Below are 20,202 nucleotides of genomic sequence, written 5' to 3' on the forward strand. Positions count from 1 at the left end.
GGGGCTGCCTGTGCCTGCAATGTGTGGCGCCGGCCATGGGGCAGGTGAGGGGCCACTTTTCCCCATGCTCAGCGCCAACTTCTTCCCTGCCAGCAAGCAAGGGGCCGGGGCTGTGTGCTGCCGCTTGCCTGAACCACAGGGCTGGTGGGTACTGGATGAGGGGGCGGGGAGCCAGTGGGAGCACAGGGCCTACACAGGTGTCCCGGGGCCAGTGCTGGTGGGGCCCAGAGCAGGGTGGCAGGAGCGCAGGGTCCCAGCTGGCAGGGGCTCTATGGAGCTGGGCCAGCTCCCCACTCCCTGCTGGTGCAGCCTAGCCCGGCTCCACAGACCCTTGCCAGCCTGTGCCCCACTGGTGCTGGCCCTGGGACATTGGTCCCAAGACACTGGGACATTGATCCCAAGATGGTGACCAGGGGGTGGGGCATATGTCAAGGAGTGGGGCACCTGTCAAGGGGCAGGGCTAGCCATGCGGCCCTCAACAGCCTGCCAAAACTGGGTAAGCAGCCCTCCGCTCAAAATATTTGCCCACCCCTGCTCTAGTGCTATTCTTTGCTGATATTTATGCTCAGGAAGTCAAAGCTTTCCAATCCAACATAGGCTGCCATCTTTTTGAGTTGCACATTGCCGATTTAAAGATAGGGCTCCACACATGGAATAAAGTTACAGAACAGAATAGCCAAAGTTCTGTCAGAGTTTGCAGGCTGATTAAAAAAAATAGAAAAAGCTATTGTCAGAACTGTGAAGCAGTGGAACTTCAAAATATGCCAGATTTTTCATTATGAAGACCTGTTTTTGGGGTGTAGAGGAGTTCTAGTAAAGGCCTTGCTCCAGTCTAAATCCTATTTCCCCTATTAGTAGTCTAAGTGGTTTGGGTCCTGAAAGATTCCTTCTTCCTTCAGAAAGAGTTCACAGCGCAGTAAGATTCATCTGACAGCATTGCAAAGCCAGGATTTTTAGAAATGGATGTCAGAGATGTTTCCATGCCAAGTGCTCAACGCTTTTGAAAGTCAAACCCATTTAAGGTGTTGAGCTGGGCACTTGTTTTTAATGCCCTGGCCTCAGTGGCTTGCTTGCCCCTACAAGAGCCACAGCACTATTAGCACAAACGCTTATTTATGACTACTGAAAAATCAAGTCTTACCTATGGGTTTCATTATTGATTTCTAGAATCAGTCAGAAGCCTTTACTGATATATTCTGTATTTTCAGAAGCCTGAGCTCTTCAGCTGCAAGTAAACTTTATTTAGTCCACACTCAGGATTTCCAAATAATTACGGCGTTCGGCAGAATATCTGATAGGCGCAAGGTATTTAGCACAGCTGGAAACATAGGCTTAATGACCCAAAGGGCCAAGTAGTAATAAGAATGTATTCAGATATAAACAAAGTGGGTAATAAAACATGCAATGTGGAAATAAGTAAACAAGGACTAAGTTTTCAGCCACTGCTACTACTTCAGAGCTATGGCTCATCATGTTAAACACATCTTACTAAACTAAGGTCTTGTCTAATCCTCTTGAGTGATTACTCTGAGAGGAATGAAAATCTTAGACTAACAAGAACATTCTGCTTCCTCTGATCTCTAAGACAGAGTCTAACATCCACATCAAGGTACAAGCAAGATCTGAACTGTAGCTAGGCCTCCATCTACCTTATCATTACAGTAATAATTCCTAAAAATGCTCTGTTCAATACTTTGGCGAAAAGATGTTATAAAAATCCTCTGTGGCATGTGAGGAAGATGTAAAGTTTTTCAGTAAGGGAGATTCAGGTGGCAGGTAAGTGTACAATATTTGCAGAGTCTGTATTGCTGATGTTCAGGTATCTGGGGGTGTCACACAAACATAGTATAACTATTGCAAGCTTTGTTACAAGGCACGGGATCTCCTCCACTGTTAAGAATTAGATGAGCCTAACGTTAAGAATTAGACCAAGGATGGGGAAGGGGCCAAAAAAATCCCTGACTGTTGTGGGATTTGCATTACTCTGTCCAAGAGCAATCCTACCTGCTAGTGGCAGAATATGAGTTTGCAAGAATTATATATTGCTGATGATCTGGGCTGGAAAAAAAACCCGCCAAGTTACTTGTTACCCATTAGCTCAAAGTTAGTGTGAAAAACCCTTGTGCTATTATCTCTTTAGCAATTAGAAGGGAAAATCTCCCTTCTGAAACAGTCCTGCTCCATTTACTGTTATTAAATGAAAGTACGAAGATTGTCAATTAGCTTTCTAGTTAATAAAACTTCTCGCAAACTGTTTCTGGCTCTTACTTTTGGGATTTACTCTTTTCCTACCTGGCTCCCTTTTTTCTTGTGGTCTTTCCATAATACCATACTTCCTGTGTTGTTTTCAGTATCAGCTTCCTCACTGCCTCCCCATCTGTGCAGCCTCCTACAGCATGCAAGCCCTGGGGACAAGGATTGTCTTTTCTGACAATGCCCAGCATTACAAGGCCCCAGACATCTGAGAACAACAATAATGTAAACTTTTACCATTACTCCACCTTCTCTCCTCAGGCAAGGGATATTTTTCATCTCTCATGTCTCCCTGTCTTCCAATTACACGCACCCTCCTGCTTCTTCATATAAAAAGGCTTTTCCAGACACCTAACAGCTAACACCCTGGGGCCAGTAACAATGGCCAGCTAGGAACCTAAACTCTCCCAACTCTTCCCTGAATAAAGTTGATTGGCTTCCTACTGGGAAGCTGCTGTTGCTAGACCAAGCTTGACAGTTCAATCTTTGTAGACTATAGCTCATATATGTTTTGTAAGTTTGCAGACATCTTCTCCACTGGGTGCTGGAAGGAAGAAAGCAACAGTCTCTCTCCACATCTGGGCCCAAAGCCCAGCAACAGCTAATTCATCCAATGTATAGGTCTCCTTCCACGTAACATTCAAGGATCCTTCTTCCCAGTCAATAGCCTGCCCATTCTTGTATCTTTCTCAGGTTTCAGCAGAGGAAGTTTCACCTGGAACACTTTCATGCCAGTTTTGCCTCAAAAGATCCGAAGAGCCACAGTTAAAACTGACCAGCTTGGTCAAATGTTCCCTTTGTGGTATTGGCAAGATAAGCAGAGGCACTGAAGTCAGCAGTCCTGAGTCAGCATTGCATTAGAACACTTGATTTCTATTTGTAAGGCTCACCTTTCAACCATATGGGCTATAATTTTTTTTAGCCACATAAAACAATCAAGGCTTAGAACAAACAAGCAAACCCAAACAGCCTTCCTGCATAGTACAGACAAGTGACTTTCATAAGCCCTACTGACTAGTGGTACTGCAACTTGTCTGTAGAAGTAAAAATGATCCACTTGTTCTCATGAAAATTTTAAATAGCTAAGATTCAGGACTTGAATACAGGTATTAGATGCACTTCTATTTTGAAAAATGATTAATAAAAAATGCTATAAATTTCATGAATTTTTTTGGTTTTTGTCTCTCAGCTCCCAGCTTATACTATATACAAGGTTGCAATTAAAAAGGTGTTTTTCCCTACTGCAAGTCCAACAAAATGATTACAGTCTGACAGCTGAGCCAGAATGTATTAAAGATTTTGCAGACAAAATCAGGCTCAGAGGGACACCTGGGCAATCTGATAATCAAAATAACTCTTTGGTTGATGTACAAGATGGAATAGTGCTCAGTTTTTCTAAGCGTGCTGACTCTGCAGCACCAAATGCTTATTTTTAGTCACTAGTGGAAAATAGAGCTCATTCAATATACAAAAGAAGTACTGCTGAAAAAAACGGAACTTCACTTTCCAAACAGTCACTTTTCAGAAGCAATGCATTAATTCAGTGAACACTTCAGTCACTGATTTTGTAAACAGCTCTTAAGCTTCCTTTCTCCACTCAGAAATCTGCTTTTGTACAGAGTCCAATGGGCTTTGGAAGAGGCTTGATGTAAATGCTGGCATTAAATGCTTGTTACATCCACATGTCTAGAGAAGTTTCACTATACAAGGATGCATGAAGTGAGGTATCAAAGCAAAACCATTCCCTTTGCTCCCTGTTTGCTCACACACTGACCTGTACAGTACATGGGCCCTCATCTAAAATTTCTCTCTTAAAAATAGAAAAAGTGTGTTACTCACTTGCCTCCCTGTTCTGCAATGTGCTCAAATTGATTAAAGATTAAGTAGTTTATAATCAATAAGACTAAATACCAGATTCAGACCACTTAAATTAAAAAAAAAACCCAACAACCCAAGAATTAAATCAGTAAAACCTCAATTGAATGCATAATTTGGAGACTGCAGTTTTGTAAGTTATTGAAACGCTAAGCCCCCTGGGCAGACACTACAGTTAAGATGCAATTAACCAAATAATTACATCATAACCAGGAACCAGCCACGCATTCCAGAAATTAATGGCACAACAAAACAGGAAATAACGGAGAATTATTCCACAAAATGTGTAATTTTGTGGTTTCTACTGCACCTTAAACTGAACATGTGGCAGGTCCCTGCCAGGCAGCCTGATGCTGGCTGCACGGCATAGCTCTGGGAATAGCCCCAGTACACTTTGAAGACTCTAATCCACAATCAGCTGACTCGCATAGTCCCAAGCCTGCATTGGTTCACCAGATACCAACTCGCTGTTGCAGGGGGAGTCTGGGATCATGATGCCTGTATCAGCAAACAATAACAGCGTGATTGGGACCTGATCCCCAATCCCAAAACTGCACAACCTGTCATGCATGTGTGGCATGGCAGAAGACGTGACTGTTGGGATTGTGGAACAGATCCCATTGTGCCATTAAGTGAATATGGGCCAGAAACCTAAATTCATGGAGTTCTTTGGCTCTCTGTTAATGGACAGTGGCAAGAGGATAATTAGGGTAATCTAATCTACCCAAGAGGGTAGATTAGACCAATAATACTTTGCAAGGTTAGGGTTTCAACCCTAAATAACACTGAAATAATATAATGTTTGGTTTGTAAAAGGTAAATGATGCAAACAATTGTCTTAAAGTATTGCTATTCTGAATATATCCTCTAGCTTCTTTTATGCTAACAAAAAAATCCTGAGGTGACTACATTTTTTTGCTCCAAGATCTGTCATCCTTACAACTACGAGGATAATTACTGCTTTTCACAGCTATACGGATGGCAGGTTGTGTCTAAGAGGCAACCACCATTATAAAATTAAAAAAAAATGCAAGAGAGCCTTTGACTGGAAGAATCAGCAGCAATTCATTAGTTTGCAGTAGCATTACAGTAATATTCTGAAGGTAGCTACACCCTGTTCTCTCTAGTCTGTTAGGATAGGGCCATAGCAAGTTTTTACAGGCAGGAGAAGGAAATGCAAGCTATTGACTGAGACACAGCTGGCATAAATACTCATGCACAAGGTTGTTTTCACTTTACATAAGCCCATTTGAATGGAGTTCTTAAGACAAGAAATATAGATTCATATCTATATTGATATAACATAGGGGCATTGATAATTTTGCAGAAAAAGTAGCAGCAACACTGTATCTACTAGGCAAAACTTATATTAGACATGTCAGGTCAGCAAGAGCTACTTAATTTCAAACTGAAATTTACAACTGTCTGTACTCTGTATTACAGCTGAGCAGACTGACAGTGAACAGGTAAATTTAGCTGCCTCTTCTCTCAAAAAAATCCATAAATTAAAATTTGACACATTTGTCATTGCTTCTCTTATTCTATAGTTTAATTATAACCAGTTCTCTGTCAGTAAGTACTCAGCACATGTATTCAGAAAAACTGAGCTGTGATGCTCAATTTTGATGGATCAGAGAAGTTATACACTATTATTACTATTGAAATTTCTCCCCCCAATGTTTGTACCTTGTTATTCAACATACAACTTAATTAATTAATTTCAATTCAGAAAGTGCTCTTGCTTCAGGTCACCTTGACTGGTGCTGGTGATGAGAATGATCCATGAAATAGAGTAAAAATGACTGAGCACATGATGCTCTGTAACGGTCTTCAAAAATGCATGCAAATTTAACAAAAACCCCAAAACTTACTGTCCAAAACTTTATAAAGTACTGCAAGACTGTAGCAGCAACGAACAGACAGTATAGTAAGGAGTACATTAAAAACAGGAGGAAGAATTTGTAGTTAGAAAATCCCACGCAGTTATTCACCCTAGAAAAGAGAGAGACAGAGACCAATAGGTTAGCAAGATATATCCATCTGTGAAGTGTTACTGTTTGTTTCCAGCAGGCTATCAATTGGAACAATTTCTTCCAATCAAAAAACAGATACTAAAAACAAGCAAACCAACTCAGAAACATTTTAAAATCTACATTTTAAACAGTGTCTTCCCTCAGGTATGTGACCTAGGTATCTCTCCCAACCTCCCCCTCCTGTCCACCAGCTTTGCTGAACAAAACTCAGCTGGCAACAAGCACCATTTTAGGCATTTTTTGTTACGTAAAGTATCAATCTGGCAAAAGGTCATGTCATGCTTCCTGTCAGAAATTAGGGGCCTACTCCACTGAAGGTAATGGGACCTTCAGTGGGTGTTATGTAAGGCCCTAGAACACCTATAATAATGGCTACCCTTGCTAGCATTATTGGCTTGGACAACGCAGCATGTTTACTTCATTTCATGATACTGAACAGACACTGAATGCCAAGGTTTTATTTCCTGCACTCCAGAAACCTAAGTGAAAACAATATCAGAAATCCCAGTGAACTAATCCTATGTGATAGCTGTGTGCAATTCAATTCCTACATGAAGTCAGTCAATTAAGTAACAGATGGTTGCTATTTTTTTGCCATACACAGTATTCAACTAAGCACAACTAAAGAGCAGCTCATCAGTATCTCATCTCTTTTAAAACTGGTCATCTCTTTTGTGTATTAACACATAAGATCATTAAACTAAATATATTTTTATTTTCTTAGACCCCCAATCCCAATCTATTGCATGCAAATCAGACATGAGGGGGAAAATGCTGTTTCTCATTTACATATGCCATAATATAGAGAAATTCCACTGAAATAAGTGGATTTGTTCTATACTTAGATCTGCCTAACAGAATGTAGAGCTGACCCATTGTTTTCATGAGTTATGGTAATTAAAAAAAACAAAAAACCATACCAAGGACAATGATGGTCCATTTTTAGTACACATCTGAAAAAGAAAAAGGCCTTTTTCAATAAAAACATACACTTTATTTTTAAAATCATTTGGCCTAGAATTTCCTCCAGATCCACAATAACTTTTTAATTTTATTTTTTTACTTATCAACTCTGTCCTTCCAAGTACAGCCCCCATATCAGAGTTTGCCATACCTCCCAGGAAGACTAGATGGGACTAAAAAGAGCCAGTCAAAAAAGCCCCTTTAAATCAACAAGGGCTGCTATTCAGCAACACAAAGTACCCTCTGTTTTCACAGACCATATACACTACTTTTACAGAGCACCAAGTCACTTCATCATTGGTGTATGACATTGGAAATTCATCATTTTATAAAGATTGATTTAAAAATCAGCACTCTCTAGAGCTACTGTAGATAAATACTGTAGTGTGGCACTCGATCAAGTATATTAAACGCCAAACAGAAAAAGAGCTTTGGGTGCATGGAAGAAGATGAAGAAAGTATGTAAATCACTTCAGTGGTTTATATTCCATTTTCTCCCTGCTTTGAATTTGCTATCCTTTGGCTTTGCCGTACTAAACAAGCACATGCATTCATTAGGTTTCTCACTATGCTTCATATTAGCTGCAAGACTAACATGCAATGTTCACCAGGTTTCTTAATCAAAATTTTCCCAAGTTTATCTTCTGAAGTCTATTTTACAGTTTCCCCAGTCTCTAGTAGCCTACAACATAGATTTTTTTGGTGCAGCAAGAGTCATCTAGAGAATAATAGAGACCTCTGAAGCAATGAAAATCTTCAATTATACTGTAACTCCCCTAAAACAACATTGTAACTCCTATAGCATAAACATACATGACTAGAACAGGAGCAGGCTAGCACTCAGTTATACAACAGAAACTTCTGGTGGCACTTCTCCCACAGACTGGACTCCCTCCACTCAAATAAGATCTTTTAGAGTGAATGCATTTTACAAAAAATTCTGCCCTATGGTCTGTAAGCCTTCATATTTACTAGAACTGCTGCAGTTCCAGTATAGGTAATGCAGATTTTCACTATTTACACGAAACCCAGCTCTAAGATCTGGTAGATGGACGAGACTGTAGACCTACCATTATGCAGACTGGCACACGGTGAAAAAAGGCACACATTTATAAAATAAGAATTCAAACAGGAGACCACAATTACTTACACATCACATGCAGAACAGTGGTGACAGCGATCAGGTTTGATGAGTTGGCATCGATCACAGTATCTGATGGCTGTGTCCAAATTTTAAAAGTCAATTTATTAAATAGTTCTTTGTAAAGTTAAATTACACACATTAAATTCTCTATTGCTTCATAGCAGAAATCTCATCTTAAAAGATGGTCTCAAAAGACATCTCCTTCTCCCATTCTTGGACCTGCCCACTCTGAATCGTATCAGATTGCTATGGCAACAAGAGTCCAAAGGGGAAAAATGTAATAGTAGACTTAGCTTTATCCATTGCAATATTTTATTGTTTTGTTTTTAGTTCAATGTGTTCTGTTCCCCCACTTCCATGATTCTCTAGCAGAGGGGTGCTCAACCCCCAGCCTGTGGGCCAGACCTAGTTCACAGAGCCAAATTATCTAGTCCACCATGCTGCCCGTGGGTCCAAAAATTTGGCACAGTAAGTGGTGGCAACATTAACTGCCATTTCCCTGCTGCCATATTTCAGGATCCATGCCCCCGCACCCCCAAGAGCTGGGTATGTAACTGGGCACTCTACATCAGGCACACAGGGCCCGATCCTGGTGCCAACACCACAGGTGATCTGGCCCACAGACTGCCCCTGCACCACTCATCTGGCCCACAGGGCTGAAAGGCTGAGCACCTCTTTTAGCACATGCTTCCCTGATGCTTCATTTCTTCTTTTTTGGACACGTTACCAGATACCTAGTCCCCATGCTGCTCTTGACATACTGCCTGATATCTTTATTCCTTTCTCCAGGGGCATCCCATCTCTCTCTCTCTTTGAAGGTAAGCTTTTTAACTTTCCTACTCTCTAGTAGTCCTCTACTCAGATACTTCAGCTGGCTTCTCCTCCTCTTCCTGGACTCAGATCCAAGTCAAAATGATGCATTTCTTCAACGCAAAACTGAGTATGACTTTCTACAGGAAATGTTAAGTTACAAAATGTTCTACCTAAATTAAATCTCAGATCCTTGGATAAACCTTCAATACTACTAGCTTTAGGGTACTGAAGTATTTATAAAAAATTAGCAGTAGTATATTCAGACATCAGAGGAAGTCATTCATATTCTCATATTTTCAGAGAATCTAAACAGTGATTTTTAATAATCACTCTTTATGATCCTTCAGCTACTTTTGCATTTACTTTTCATATTAACTTTCCAAACAACTCTGTACAGAGAATTATGGTTCATAGTGGAAGCAGAATTCACTAATTCTTTAGCTTCTCTACTCCCAGATAAAACATTGTAGTGAAAATAAATACAAGCCTTAACTATATGCTTTCTATAATTGGGACGGAATAAAAATAGAGATTAAAATTCAGCCTTCCCACTCTGTTTCTTTAATCTATTTAACATTATGGCAGGCAGACTGCAATGTAAATATTTTCATGATAAATTTGTTATTGAAGAAGGATGTTTTCAAGAAAATTATTCTATTTATTAAGATTCACAGACAAAGTACTCTGGCATCTCATCAGGCAACATGAAGTTATGGCCTTTCAGTATTTGTTTAGCAGATGGTCGACATAGCATCAATAAGTTTTACTGAATTAGATTAACATTTTTTTGTGCACCTCACCCCTTGATGCTGTTGTGGTATAGATAGGCAAGTCTTTAGCAGCTCTTCGCAAAATTTCTTGCTGGGATTCTGGTCTCTCTTCTCTTTCGTATTGTTCTTTATCAGCTTTTGACAAGCAAAACTGCAAACAAACAAAAAAAAAAGGATGAAGATTTGTTTTGATTTTAATCTCTCAGCTAAAATACACATTTTAAATGCTTCACCTCTAATGAGGCAGTAACATCTGCTTATAACGTTCCCAAACACGGTGTTGTGGGTAGTAAGTAATATAAGGTCAAACAAGAATCATGTTCCACATAGTCTGAAAATACATGGATTGGCTCTGTGTACCTGAGCTTTTATAATGTTTGAATTTTCCCTAGTTACAGCTACTCAGTTTCCCTTTGCAATGAAGAAAGTACATGACTTCACCCTGTACTAGATCGAGTTTTATAAAGCCATACATTTAATCTCTTCCCAGTGACATTTATGAATCTCTGACTTCAGAGGGCTTTGCAAGAGCTACTTGCTGCTGCAAAGAGGAGTCAGGCTCCATGGCTGCTGTGCAATCTCTAACCTGCTGGGGGAGAAGGTCCAGAAGGAATAAGAAACATTTTCTAAGAGTTGGGAAAAATGCTTATATTTTCACAGCTGCAACTCAGCTGAATGGATATGGCTGGCACATTTAATAAGACCAGTGATGGTCTCAAGCCCCATCAGCTAATACCAAGGGATTGACTTCAGTGACATCTCAACATAGCTCTTAGGAAGAATTACAAAGCTTGCATAAAGTAAAAAAAAAAAAAGAGCCATACAAGGCCTCACTGAATTAGCAGCTTTACCAGAATAAATCTGGAGAATTTGTAACCACTTACGAAACAGATTTTTTAACACTCACTAGTAGTATACATTTCAGCACTATGTCCCATGGTGTTCAAATCAGTTCCAACAGGGTATGGCCCACAATGTTCTTTGTTCCAAATCATGCAACATCCTTCTAAACTTTGAGCTTCTGGCAAGAACCACCTGAAGGCAGTCTTGTTTTGGCTGTGTGTGCTGACTGTTAAAATACCCCCATGTCTATACAGCAAAGGGAAGATGCTCTCTTGGAAGCATTGGCAGTTTTGATCATTTTAGCCATACTTTACCTCCAATTATCTCTGAATGATCAGTTTGTATGCATTTTCCTGAAATTCTCCATTTTCTTTGGAGTCTCAGTGGTTGGCTGGGTAATAGTGGGGTCAAATGGAGGCAATTTCACTTTTCTTTTTACCGTAGGGAGAGGAAGACGTTGTTGCCTTCTTGTATTACTCCTTAAATTCTGAAAACTGAAGTTTCAAAATATGTCCCATAACTGTGGTCTCTCTGGACATAACCCATTATGTTCATAGGCATCCAAAGTTACAGATCAACAAAATGCTATCTACATTCCACACAAGGTTCCAGTAACTCTCAATGAAACTAGTAACAGAAAGAGTCCCTTTGTTTCCTATCCTTAGAATCTCACATAATGTTGACTGTTCTTCCTTATTACAATTCTGTGGGGATTTAACAGTAGGACAAGAACAACGGTGAGATCTTTTTTTTAGTACAGTAGTAAGATTACAGGTTGCCACTTATTTTGCAAGAATGGGTAATTTAAATGACCAAAATGCATATATTTGAATTCCTATACAATGGAAAAACATTAAATCAGATTTAAAACAGCTCAAAGAATGATATATGCCCTCTTATATCTTGCTGGGATCCTACGACCCCAGCTGACTTCCTGCCCTTTGGGCAGGGGCTGGACTCTATGATCTTCTGAGGTCCCTTCCAGCCCTAATGTCTATGAAATCTATGAAATCTTCTGTGAACATAAGTGACAGACACAGAGGCAGAGAGAAGACTGTGGAGGAAGCTGGCTTTCCAGTAAAAGCCATGCTTAAAAACATATGTATAACCCACAGCTGACACCTAATTTTTCCTCAATTAAAATTGCCAAGTTCTCTCTTAGTCGCATGCCTCGGGGTCTAGGTCACCTCTTTGTCACATACTAGAAGTTGAGACTACGTTGCCACTTATACTGCAGTTAGTTAGAACATAGGTGCCAGTAGGCAGAAGGTTTCTATTAGGGTTATGCAAAACAGCACCGTTTCATTTCGACTTTCATTTCGCTGTTTCAAAGGGACAGTGTTTCATTTAGCTGTTTCAAAGCATGGTTCCGTTTCATTTCGTCGAAACTTTTGATGTGTTTCAACGTTTCACCTATAGGCTAGAATGGGGAAATCACAAAAATGTCTAACTTTGTCATTTCTTGCCTGATTCAGATGAAAATTGCAGAATTGATAGCTTCTTTTAAGGGCATAAAGCCTACCAAGTTTCAAGAAGACAGGTAAAGGGGTTTCTATGAAACTGCACCTCAGACTGTTCAAAGCAAAACTTGTATCACTTGCCGGCAGCAGCAACATGCTGTCATCCCACACGCAGATCCAGGGGCCCGCTCCTCCCAGGAGGAGTCTGGCATAGCCCTGCAGCCCTCCCAGCGGGCACAGGCCCCCAGATCTGTGTGTGGGATGACAGCAGGCTGCCGCTGCCAGTTGGGGCCAACGCCAGCATTGGGTTCTTTCTGGCGCTGGGTGTGGGCTGCGTCAGGCAGACTTGGGTGTTGGCACTGGCTCCAGCTGGCAGCAGCAGCATGCTGTCATCCACATGCTCCATAGCTGGTGACTGTGGCCCTTTAAAAAAAAAAAGCCCCACACTCACCAAATCTGGTAGTTGCGATTCGGGCCTCTAGGCAATTGTGGCAGAACCTCCCTGCGCAGCGTGGGGATTACCCCTCATGGCAGCTTCCCCATGGCGTGGGTGCAGTGTGGCTTGGCAGGGTGCTGCGCACTGTCCTGGAGCTGGAGCAGATCTTTCCGTCAGCCGGAGCTCCAGGTTTGTTTCTCCAGCACTCTGATCATTCCCTCAGCTCCGGGGGCGGGGAGGTGGCGCAGGCCCCTAGTTCTGCAGGCAGGGATGCAGCAGTATGCTGCTGCCAGTTAGGGAAATAGCCCAGAGCTGCCACCATCCCCAGCTGGCAGCAGAAGCCTGCTGTCATCCTGCATCATCCGGGGGCTCACACCCCGCAGGAATAGCTGGGGGAAGCGATCAAGGAGCTGGGGGAAAGACTGGGGAGTCTGGGAATCGAACTGGGGGAATGTTCAGGGACCCAAACTCCCTCAGCCCCCGGCTCGGTTCCCCAGCTGATCGTTTCTCCCAGCTTTTCCGGAGGAAGGGGGAGGGGGGCAGGGCCCCGGATCTGCACGCCAGGTTTCAGCAGGCTACCACGGCAGGCTCGAGCCAGCAGCAGCACCACAGTCTTCCTGTCGCAGAAAGAGCTGGGGGAATGATCAGAGAGCCGGGGAATCAAACTGGGAGCTAGATGTCAATATCAGAGCAGTCCTTCCCCCCTCCTCCCCCTCCCTCTCCTTAGTTTCTGTTTAGCTGCAAGCAAACCCAGCTTCAAATGCTTTAAGTGCCCTTGTTTCATTTCAAAGCTGTTTCGAAGCCTTTCATTTCATTTCGTTTTTGCTGTTTCGAGCTTGAAATGCGTTGAAACAGTTTTGAAATGAAACACCCGTTGAAATTTTGCACAGGCCTAGTTTCTATCACTGAGGCGTCCAGGCAGACAGCAAAAATTATAAACACAGGCTGATGCTTACAGAAGTGTATGCAGTTTGCTGATTCTTGGAGCAACATAGTAGTTCAACTGACAATCTACCAGCCATGCCAACTGCTTCATCATCATCACAGAAAACAGATTCAATTAAGCCAAACATCACTCCCAAGACTAAGCTCCCTGTGAAATAATCTCTTAACCATTCAGTACTTTTGCTCAGTTACACAGCAGAATCTTACTTTGGCTCCCTTCCCAGCTGTAGTCTAGTTTTCAGGAATACACTTGTACATCAGAACAGAAAAAGTATTTTGCTGTTCTACTACCAGCAAGTTTTCAGGTGTAAAAGTCTGTTTCATGCAGAAAGTTCGTATTTAGAAAAGGTCAACCCCACCAAAAATACAACCCCTTCCCCCCCACCAGTCTGTTTAACCAGTTTTAAAATTCCTATAAAAGAATAACAACAGGAAGAAAACCATCATGTCAGACTAATCCATCTAACTGAACCCTTTTGGATACTATTATTAGTTACCTTTCAGTAAAGCTAGCATTTTTACAGTAGTAACATATTATTGTTCATCTTTACATATACAAATTGCTATTAACTACTAAATGCTCTAGCTCCTAATCAATAGGCTTATATTGGGCACTTCAGTTCTCTTAAAGATCTGGGTGCATACTGTATACATTTTCTTACCCAAAAAGGTTATTCATAAGGTTTGAGTGCAGAACTACATGGAAATGCATACAAACTGAATCACTGAATTTGAGATACTGCATTATGCTTTATTTATTCTAAAATACCAAATGAAATCCCCCTATTGCAAAACAGTAGAGCACCATCACAAATACTTACATATCATATTATTCAAGCATAGATGTCCAAATGTTGTCAAACTTGTTGCCAGTTAACAACTACATACATTCAAACTGAAGAAATGCTACTGGGTTGTAAATGAGACAATGGTTTCAAAAAGTAATTTGATGAAACACACTCATGGTATGGCAACATGCTCCACTATTTTAGTTAATGAGAACAGAAAGGTGAATAACACTGCATTTTAAACAAGTGTCGCTACTAACAACAGTTGACCTGTTTATACAAGCAATGACATTTTTCTGACAAATTTACCTCATTGGAGGGGGAAGCGGGAGGTGTAAAAATTGTCTTCCAATAGGACCATACAAACATGACAAACGACAGATGAAAAACCACAAGGTAGACAACTGCAATAAAAATAAATACAAATAAGATTTCAGTGAGAACAGCTGAAAAGAGCAAGAAGTAAAACATAAAAAGCAATGATTTCTGGTGCAGACAAGCTATTTTTCTTCAGTGAGCCAGTAAGATCAATTTCAAAGAAACTTTCATTTCATCCAGAATAGAATTAGCACTGATCAAGAGTGTCTACTTAAATCCACTTCACAGGCCACATGATACGATTCATATGGCATAGGTTACATTAAAATTATGATGATTAAGAACTTGGTCTTGAGGTGATCTCCTAAACAGAATCCCACTTTACTGTAAACACCCGAGTCATCAGGTATAACACTGCTTGTTGACTGCGCCAACCCACCACTTAAAGAAATATGCACTCTGAATCAGGCCACTTAAATGAAAGCCTACAGTGCATCTGCCATGGCCAGATTAACACCCTTCTCCACCACTTTCCCATGTCCCAAAATTAAATCTACATTAAAAGTACACACTTAAATCATCATCTTTGCTAAGAGCAAATGCCAGCTGAACTGTGTTCCTAATGTACAGTATATTTAATCTGTCAGCAAGTGAAAAAGCATCTTATGTTGTAGGCATCATACTAAGAAAAGTTATGGTAGACATGCCAGTACCATAAATGATATTTTATTTCTAGTGGAGCTGACACTATGTGCTAAAGCAAAAGAAAGAAAGAAAAAAAATGCTGTCCTACGTTCAATCTACAAAGAATGTTTACCACATGAATTTTACAACAATTAATATAATAGGTTCCCTGTCTATTCCCATCTTGGAAAGGCTCTTCATAAAATGTTGGTGACTTGATCTAATGGGAATTCTTGATGCAACATTTCATGTATCTAGGAGCATATCCAAATAAGAACTTTTACTTTTATCACTTTTTCTTTCATGTAACTGTGCGGTCATTCTGTTTTCCAGCTGCCAAATCAAAAAAAGAATATCTGTAATTTAAAAAATTGTTGTTATTCCCATAGCATGCTCATGCCTCATTGGTAGGGGAGCAAGCTAGACTCAGCACTGTCAAACCTATACTGAAGAGTAAATGGGAATGACATAAAAAGAAGAGGTGTAGCTAATTTCAAGACCAAATGTGCATGTTCATTTTGATGCATTTGTTATGACTGTATTTTCTCACATACACCATGCCCCAAAAGAAGATACAAATTTTGCTTTTGAAGGAACGATGAAGGGTGGGAGTACCTTTTCTTATAATAAGCAACTGAAGAGCAGCAGAGAGCTGAGTCTGCTTGCTGTCCTGTTCCCTGTCAACTGAGTGCAGACTTTACTTTTGCAACAGAAGCTTTATTCCCTCACTATAATGTGCACTACACTTTCTAGCAGCTGTTTTTTGAAAAAAAAAGTTATATATGTGTCGTACATGAGAAAATATGGTGCTGGACAGCTTCTGGAAGATTCAATCAACAGGATGATCCTTCAAAGAACTCAAGGCTGTGTAGTATTTAAATTATTTCTGGCATCTCTTAAGGATTTTAGTAGGTCATCAACACGGGAGAGGGATGGTGGTTGGATTTCTGAAAGAACTGGGTGTGGCCGCAGCTGAAGAGGCAGCATGCTACTGTCTCACTTTTTAACTTAATGGCTTGTCTAGAGTTAATAGAACAAAGATGGATATCAAGTACTTTGTTAACCCCTAGCATTAGCAGAGGGGAAGGAGACCAAGAGAAGCAGCTGGCATGCAATTCTTGGAAGGAATTTAATGAGGGATATCCAAGGATGGATATAGAATTTGATTAGCTTGCAAAGGTCAAACTAGTCACCCATACAGGTGCAATGAAAGTTTCAGTTAGAGTTCTTCCTTCCTCCAAAAAACTGTCTCTAGGACCAGGCCAAGGCAAGAGAAGTAAAGCAAGCAATAAGCTTGATGTACAGACCCAGGCACAGTTAGTCGCACCTCTTCAGGACATGACCTAGAGCTCATGCTAGCAGGAGGCAGAACCACTGACTGTTGGAACAATGTAGGCAGACTAGTAGTGTACAACTAAGACAGATTTGTACTGTTCCTAAAGGACTGATCTAAGACCAGTGTTTTATTAAAATACTTTAATTAATGACCTGGGCACAAAAAGTAGAAAGGTGGTAATGAAGTTACAGAGGCATTAACAAACTGGAAAAATCACACAGGAAGGGTCAGATGACCTTGAACACTGGAGTTAAACAAATGGGATGACATTTATTAATATAAAATAGAAGGCCATACACTAGGGCAAACCAGAATTTCTGCTATAAGCAAGATGCCTATCAGTTTGAAGTTACACAGGAAAAACCACAGAATGACTGTAAGCTGCCAAAGCAACGTGGCTATGAAAAAGGCAGATGCAACTTTAGGGTACACGAGATGAGGTCGTTGCAGCAGAGATTGGAATTAATAATTAACTGGTCTTTGTACATGGCATTGTGAAGACCTCCTCTGTTATGTGTGTGCAAGTGGTAATTTATGCTCAAGAAACATGAACTCAGACTGGAACAGATGCAAAGAAGGACCGTTATGGTGGTTAGGGGAATGGGCAGCTTTTCTTACAAGGATAGACTTGTTTAATTTAGCAAAATTATATCTATGGGAGAATATGACTACTCGGCATATCATGAGACTAAGTGTCAAGGAAGGAGGAAAACTAAAGTAGACTGGTGGCACAAGAACAAACAGGTCTAAACTTGTTATGAATAAACTTTTGTCTGAAAATGAGGTTTATAACCAGAAGAACAAAGTTCTATAAGAGCCTTCCAAAAGGAGGAGCATGAATAAAAACCAAACTAATTTTAAGATGAAGTGTGATCATTTTACAAATGGCCTTATATGATGCAATTGCTTGTGACAGCAAGGGTCTGAATGTATGACCCAAGAAGTTTCCTCCAGTCCCCATTTCCTGCCAGTTGTTTCCTCTTAACAGTAGGTGGAAACAGCTGTGTGGTGTAAGGCAACTGGCCTCCTAAAAAGGAAGGAACATAAAATATTTACATTATCTTCTGTTCCTTGAAGGGGAAAACTTGACCTATTTCTGTGCATAGCTATACAAAGATCTTTAAAGAAGCTATATTTAATGTTTTAGGAATAGCATGATGCTGACCTTAAGATTGTAGTTTCTACCACCTTTGAATAAAGCAAGCAAGCTTATTCCCTCCTGGCCTTCTTTGTCTTTTTTTTACAATGACAACATTAACCTGATTTGAGCTCTCATGGATTTCTCATCTGCCTTCCTAAGCTTTTTCCTTGTAGAGTCCTTCTGCCCTTATCCGTTGCCTTTTCTGCCTAAAAGAGGAACACTGAAACCATCTTACTGTCAAGGGACAGAGCCAATGGGATTCATTTGACAGAACAAGCAGAAAAAAGCCTTGCATATGGTGCCCTAAAACCTGCAACTCTGTTCCATGAACATGAAACATCTGACAGAGAGGAGATTTAGGTTGGACATCAGGAAGAACTTCTTTACGGTAAGGGTTGCTAGAATCTGGAATGCGCTCCCAGGGGAGGTGGTGCTCTCCCCTACCTTGGGGGTCTTTAAAAGGAGACTAGACAAGCGCCTGGCTGGGGTCATATGACCCCAGCACTCTTTCCTGCCTAGGGCAGGGAGTCAGACTCGATGATCTATTGAGGTCCCTTCAAACTCTAACAACTATAAAACTATGAAATGTCTCAGTGTGCTAGGTACTATACAGCAAGAGATGGTCTTCTCTGACTAGCTTACAATATAGGCTTAGATCACGAATGGCAAAATGGCAGATCTGGCTGGCAGCTGGATTCCATTTCCTAGCAGCCCCTGCCTACATGGCTGGGTCTGGTTTCCATGGAGACTCCAGCAGCAGCCACGCTGTGATAGCGCAAGGCCAGGGTTTCTGTGGAGACTGGCCCCAGCATCATTGGCAGGGTGTGTGGCAGGGCGTGGAGCTGCTCCAGAGTCCAGCTGGGATCTTGCAGCAGTGACAGCATGGTCCAGAACTGGGGCAGAACATGCAGGCTGCAGATAGTGGCTCTGCCCCAGGTCCAGACCATGCTGTCACCGCCGCAAGATCCCAACCAGGTTCTGGAGAGCAGCTCTGCACCCTGCCACATGCCCTGCCAGCAGGGACAGCACTAGGGGGCATGGGGAGGTTATAGCCTTCCCAAAATTCCTTGTAGGCAAAATTCCCTGTAGCTAAGCCTGCCCCACTTCTGCCTGCAGTACAGCACCCCGCCTCCCCACCCCTGGAGGAGGCTGGCACACTGCTGCCTGCCAGTGCTGCTGGGGCTGGTCTCCATGGAAGCCCTGGCCCATGCCATCACAGTGCAGTTGCTCTGGAGTCTCCATGGAAGCTGGCCCCAGCTGCATAGGCAGGAACTGCTGGAAAATGGAGTCCACTGCCGGTCAGACTTTGCCCGCCCCTGGCTTAGACAGAACATGAATAAACTACAAAAATTCCAGGAAAGTGGGTTAATGAAAGTAGTCAAATTGAGGTAAGACAGCAGGGGAAACTCAGAGAATGGGGATGAGATGGAGTAGTAGGGATTGGTAGAGAAGAAAGTGATAGGTCCTGCCCTCCCAGCACCCACCTGATCTAAATATTTTTAATTGGGAGTTAAGAGACTTCAGAAAAGTTACCCCCAAGAATGCAACCTCATCTGAGACTATCTGGCACAAACACTAACTAGAACAATGGAGCCTGGGCTCTTACTGAGGGTCCTCCTGGCACTACTGAAATGCAAATGATAGCTACTAGACTTGATCTTAGCTAAAAGGCCAAGAAGCTAGCTTTGTTGCCAGTACCGAATGGAAAAAGACAGCTTTCAAAGAAATCTAGGAGTTCTTGAACTATTTAAGACAACAAGATGGTGAAGAAGCCTGAAGAGAAGAACATCAACACTGGAGAAGAAGGCAAGCCCTCTGTTGCTACTTGAGGACTTCTCAAGGGAAGCAGAGGCCTTTCAGTTAATTATCCAGAAGATCAGTGTCCAATCATGGATCCCAGAACAGCCTCTTAATTTTGCTCCTGCCTCCCTTGTTACTTTTGTTACTGCAATTGAGAAAGGTATTCTGCCAAGCAGAAGGAAGGTGACTCTTAAGAAAGGAGAGAAGGGGGAGGGGAAGACACCAGTTTTAATAGTTTCTCCCTCCACTCTGCCCAACCTCTTGGGGCAGTCGCAACAGAACTCTTGCAGGCAACCCTTTAAAGAATCCCGAACCATCTTGATGTACAGTAGAAACCAGCTGGTGCATATTTGTAGGGTCCATTTATTTTCTTTTACATTCAAACCAGACAAAGAACGAGAAAGAATGTGTCTGTCTGTCTGCCCATAGCACTCTGCACTCTGATTGGTTAAAAAAAAGCCAGAGTGCCAAGAAGCATTGGACAGAAGGTGGCAGCACGCCACCATAATGGTGGGGGCATGGGATAGATTGGGGGGGGTGAGACCAGCATGGGGGGGTGAAACCCTGGAGGCAGCGGTAACAGACCGGATGGAATGGGGG

The 20,202-nt window shown here is 41.7% G+C and overlaps 1 protein-coding gene across 1 annotated transcript in view; it reads right to left on the reverse strand.

Moving 5' to 3' along the window:
- The window catches only part of ZDHHC20 (zinc finger DHHC-type containing 20), an 81,584-nt gene that overhangs the window by 18,260 nt on the left and 43,122 nt on the right, over positions 1-20,202 (reverse strand). Inside the window, exons 3-7 of the mRNA XM_019524264.1 lie at positions 14,633-14,727; positions 9,882-10,002; positions 8,275-8,344; positions 7,082-7,114; positions 6,000-6,120 (exon numbers count right to left, since the gene is read on the reverse strand). Coding sequence (XP_019379809.1) covers positions 6,000-6,120; positions 7,082-7,114; positions 8,275-8,344; positions 9,882-10,002; positions 14,633-14,727 — 440 coding nt within the window. The remainder of the gene's footprint in view (positions 1-5,999; positions 6,121-7,081; positions 7,115-8,274; positions 8,345-9,881; positions 10,003-14,632; positions 14,728-20,202) is intronic.

Source organism: Gavialis gangeticus, unplaced genomic scaffold (genome assembly GCF_001723915.1).
Source record: "Gavialis gangeticus isolate Ggan-Ray unplaced genomic scaffold, GavGan_comp1, whole genome shotgun sequence".
NCBI lineage: Eukaryota > Metazoa > Chordata > Crocodylia > Gavialidae > Gavialis > Gavialis gangeticus.